At 42.4% G+C, this 4,178-nt stretch overlaps 1 protein-coding gene across 1 annotated transcript in view; it reads right to left on the reverse strand.

Annotated features, from left to right (window-relative positions):
• LOC110288347 (stefin-2) overlaps positions 1–1,680 on the reverse strand; it is a 5,565-nt gene extending 3,885 nt beyond the window's left edge. The window contains exon 1 of the mRNA XM_021154719.1: positions 1,579–1,680. Within this exon, the coding sequence (XP_021010378.1) occupies positions 1,579–1,662 (84 nt within the window). The 5' untranslated portion in view covers positions 1,663–1,680. The remainder of the gene's footprint in view (positions 1–1,578) is intronic.
• Between the last annotated feature and the right edge of the window lie 2,498 nt (positions 1,681–4,178).

A 4,178-nucleotide genomic window follows, 5' to 3' on the forward strand; every position in this document is an offset into this window, starting at 1 on the left:
AAAATTATCCTAGCCAGCAGGATGACACACTTAGTAGTTCTTCTTACTTGGGAGGCTAGAGGGGAAAGGATTATCTGAACCTGTGAGGATTGGACCACGTGGAGAAACAGCAAAATCCCCGTTTCAAAAGAGCAGCTATTCTAGATAACCAAACGATCAACTATTAAAATTCATGAAAATCTGCTGTAACTCTATTTCAAATAATTGTATTTTTCTGTATGTTTCCCTATAGCACAGGATCCTGGAACATCTCAGGAGGATTTTTCTTAGTTGGGATACTTACTAACATAAGTATCAACTGTACTTCATCTGTGCTTACTTGCTTTTGAAACACTTTTTCTACACTTTGGTATGTCAGTCCTTTTAGCTCTTTCTTCTTACAGGTGAAACGGAGTCCTCTTCCTTGACATACTATTTTAAGGCCCTAGATCCCCAAAGACTTTTAGGATGCCAGATATCTGGGCCTACAGGAAAATGAAGTCAAGGGTAGGAGTGCCCACTCTCCCAGAGACCTTGGAAGAAATGTAGATACTCATGCCCATCTAGCCCTCTTCAGTCAGATCTTACATGTGCACATTTAGGATTGAAAACACCGACTTCATGTGAGGATTCTAACGAAGGTATAAAGATTTAATACTCCTCAAAAATAAAATGTTCCAAGGTATTTATTGAAATAAACTATGAGTGGGAACTATTTAGCCCTAAATACTTAGTTATTAATTTTAGCCTGTGACCCCTGTAGAATGTTCAGTGCCTTAAGCATGAAGGCTCCCATCTGTTCTACTCACATAAGGTCTGATGGTGCCTAGCTTGGTGGCACATGCCTGTAATCCCAGCACTTGAGAAGTTGAGGCAGCAGGAATGCCTTGGGTTTGAAGCTAGCCTGGGTAACTTGCAGGATAGTCATCTAGCAAGTCTACGTGTGAAACAAATGCAGAAACAAACAAACAAGCAGACAACAAGCCAAGCTAACCTTGGTCTCCAGCATGACTTCGTTTCAAAGAGGGAAACATGATCGTAGAAAATCAGGTGACAAATTGCAAACCTACCTCTATAATTTGCATGCCTTTTTCCCTTTTATAAAAAACATAATATGATACATTTTTATTATTTAGATGATAGTTAGGCAACATGTAATAACTTGCTAGCAACATTGAGTTCTGTTTTGAATGTGATGGTTTGGTGGGCAATGCATCCTGGAATCAGTTCAGGAATCCTTAATTAACTTAAGTGCCTTCACACATAGTTTCACCAGGTGGGATTGGAAAATTCCATCAGTAATTGCAGCTTCTGGGATCAGACATGTGAAGCACAGAGACCATCCAAAATGATGAATTCACTTTCAGGCTCTGGGGAAATTAAGGCTGCAGTAAAGAGTGTGGCTTGGCCGACTTTAACTTGGGATGTTAAAAGCACTCTGGCTTAATGTTCCACATTTAGCTATACCAAAGTTTGAACAAAACCCATATATTTCTGGTTTCTGTGATATCCCACACTCTTACTGCAATGTCAAAATGTGAATCAAATTATAAAGGTTTGATTAGGGATCAACCTTTTTCCTGAAATACATGGACTCACCTTGTCAGCAATCTTCTGGATTTCTGATGTGGCAGGTCTGGCCTCTGACAAGCCTCCCTTTATTTTTCTGGTGTATTCAGTCATTGCTGGGCAGGGTGCTGAGAAGAAGTGATCCAGCAAGCAAAGAGACTCAGGGTTTTAAAGGTTTCTGTAAACTCCTCCTCTGTAATGTATAATCTCCAGTGTATCTGAGGGCCTGGTGAAATGAGTGTGGCCACAGGCAAGTCTTACTGCATCCCTGAGGGGAAATGCTGAGTAGAGTTGGGGGGAAATGAGTTGGGGGAAGTGAGCAAGTGGGTGTGCCAGGACTCAGGTGTGGTGAGCATGGTTCCTCCCTGCAATCTCTGTGCCAATAATGTTACTATGTTGTGCCCTAAGAGGAAGGACAAACATAACCTGAGTTTCTAAATAGGTTAATTCTTGAATAATTCTTTAAAGAGAATAATTAATAATGTCAAGACTGCTTAAGATCCACCCAACTTTATAAAGATAATAAAACTGTCTACAGTGGATTTTTACTTGTACTTTCAGAAATATTTATCCCCAAACATGAAAAATAGCATTATTATGAACACCTTGATTTCTTCTGCTGCTGTTGATTCTCTTGTGATTACCTTGTTGTTTTGTTTTGTTGTGTTTTTAGAGTCAGGTTTCTCTGTTTAACAGCCCCTGACTGTCCCTGAACAAACTCTGTAGATCAGACTGGTCTCAAAATCACAGAGATCTGCCTTCCTTTGCATCCCAAGAGCTGGGATTAAAGACATGGCCCACCATAACCAGTGATTATCCTTTTTTAGAAGAGCATGCATGTAGCCCAGGCTGTCCTAGAGCTCTGTAGCATAGGCTGCCTAGGAACTCACTATGAACATTGAACTTCTGACTCTTCTGACTCCACCTGCAGAGACCTGGGATTACAGGAATGGCCTTGAGTGTCTGATCCTTCTGCCTCTGCTTCCCAAGTGATGGGATTGTAGTCAGTAGGTAACTTACCAGGTAATATCTCACCCGTGTAAGAGGTAAAGCTTCTCATTAGAAGAATTGCTGGGTGTCAAGAGGGAAGTGCTAGGGATAACAGGGAACAGGGCACAGCAAAGGGACAGAGGCTTGCTACTCACCCATCCCTGCCCACTGGGGTGATTCCACCAGAGGGGCGGAGGTTAGGGGTAGACATGCTCAGTTCTGAGTGACAGAGACATAGATGTCTGTTATTTTACGTGTTCTGTATTTTAAACAATCTAGAAATCAAGATAAACGTGAAATACACATATCTATATACAGCCAAAATCCTTCTTCCCAGGGGACTGAGACTCTGTCTTTCAAAAACAACAACAATAGGAAAAAAACCTGCTGGATAACCTTTCTTTAGATTATAGAACCCAGTGTCTGGTAATCAGAATCTTAGGCTTCTTCTTTTAATCCTGTACGTCAACTGACACACTCACTCTGTCAGCTTTGTAGATTTCTATGAGGTTTGACTTACAGAAAAGAAATCAATGGAACTTAGATTAAGAAGCCACTGGGGAACATTCTTAGTGAGGTGCAGAGGTTTGCATCTAAGATCTTATTAACCAAATCCTCTCAAGTTGGCAGGATTAACCAACACAATGTTCAACCAAGGTTCTAATAACTGTTTTCATTGAAGATAGAACTTTGCCCTTATGTAGCACACACAGGCTTTCCTTGAACACCTCATGTAGTCCATCTTGATCTTGAACTCATGAATCTGTCTTTCAAATCCTCTTGAATCTGCCTCTCAAATTCTGGGGTTATATGCATGTGCCTCTCTGCTGAATGTTAACATCTGCCAACTTTAAATGGCAGGTTCTTGTAACTTTCTTTGCTGAGGAGCTACTGGAAGGGACCTGGGCTCCCAGGAGTGCTGACATGCTTGTGAGCATAGGTAAGCCCACTACTTCTGCTCAAGGGACCCGTCCAGTGCCCTCAGGACACAGGAACCAAGGATAGGCCTGGGACAGGATCCTTCCAGTGTCCCTCTGGGCCCAGAGCTGATCCTGTACCATAGTGCCTGAAGCTGATCCCGTGCTAGAGCTCTCCATACCCAAATACTGCTGGGAGAGACCTAGTCTCCCAGGAGAACTGAGACACCTGTGAGCACAGGTAAGACCACCACTTCTGGGCAAATTCCTGGCCCAAGAGGGACCTGCCCAGAGACATCAGGACACAGGAAGCAAGGAACAGCCAGGGTCAGGATTCTTCAGGTTTCCATCTGTACCCCAGAGTTGACCCTGAGCCACAGCTTTTCATACCCAAATTCCTCCCAGAGAGATGTGGTATCCCAGGAGTACTGACACACAGGCTTGTAGGAGGGATAAGCTACAGTCAGAGACAGCAAAACCAGTTAACACCAGAGATAACCAGATGATGAAAGGCAACGTCAAGAAATTATGCAACAAAAACCAAGGGTACTTGGCATCATCAGATCCCAGCCAAGTCCTGGATACTCCAACACAATGGAAAGGCAACACTCTAATTTAAAATCACATTTCATTATGATGATTGAGGACTTTAAGAAGGACATAAATAGAAGAAGGCTACTGACTTGTTTGAGTTAATTTTACATCCAGCCACTTTGCTGAAGT

Source organism: Mus caroli, unplaced genomic scaffold, assembly GCF_900094665.2.
Source record: "Mus caroli unplaced genomic scaffold, CAROLI_EIJ_v1.1 scaffold_8938_U2_1, whole genome shotgun sequence".
Taxonomy (NCBI): Eukaryota; Metazoa; Chordata; class Mammalia; order Rodentia; family Muridae; genus Mus; species Mus caroli.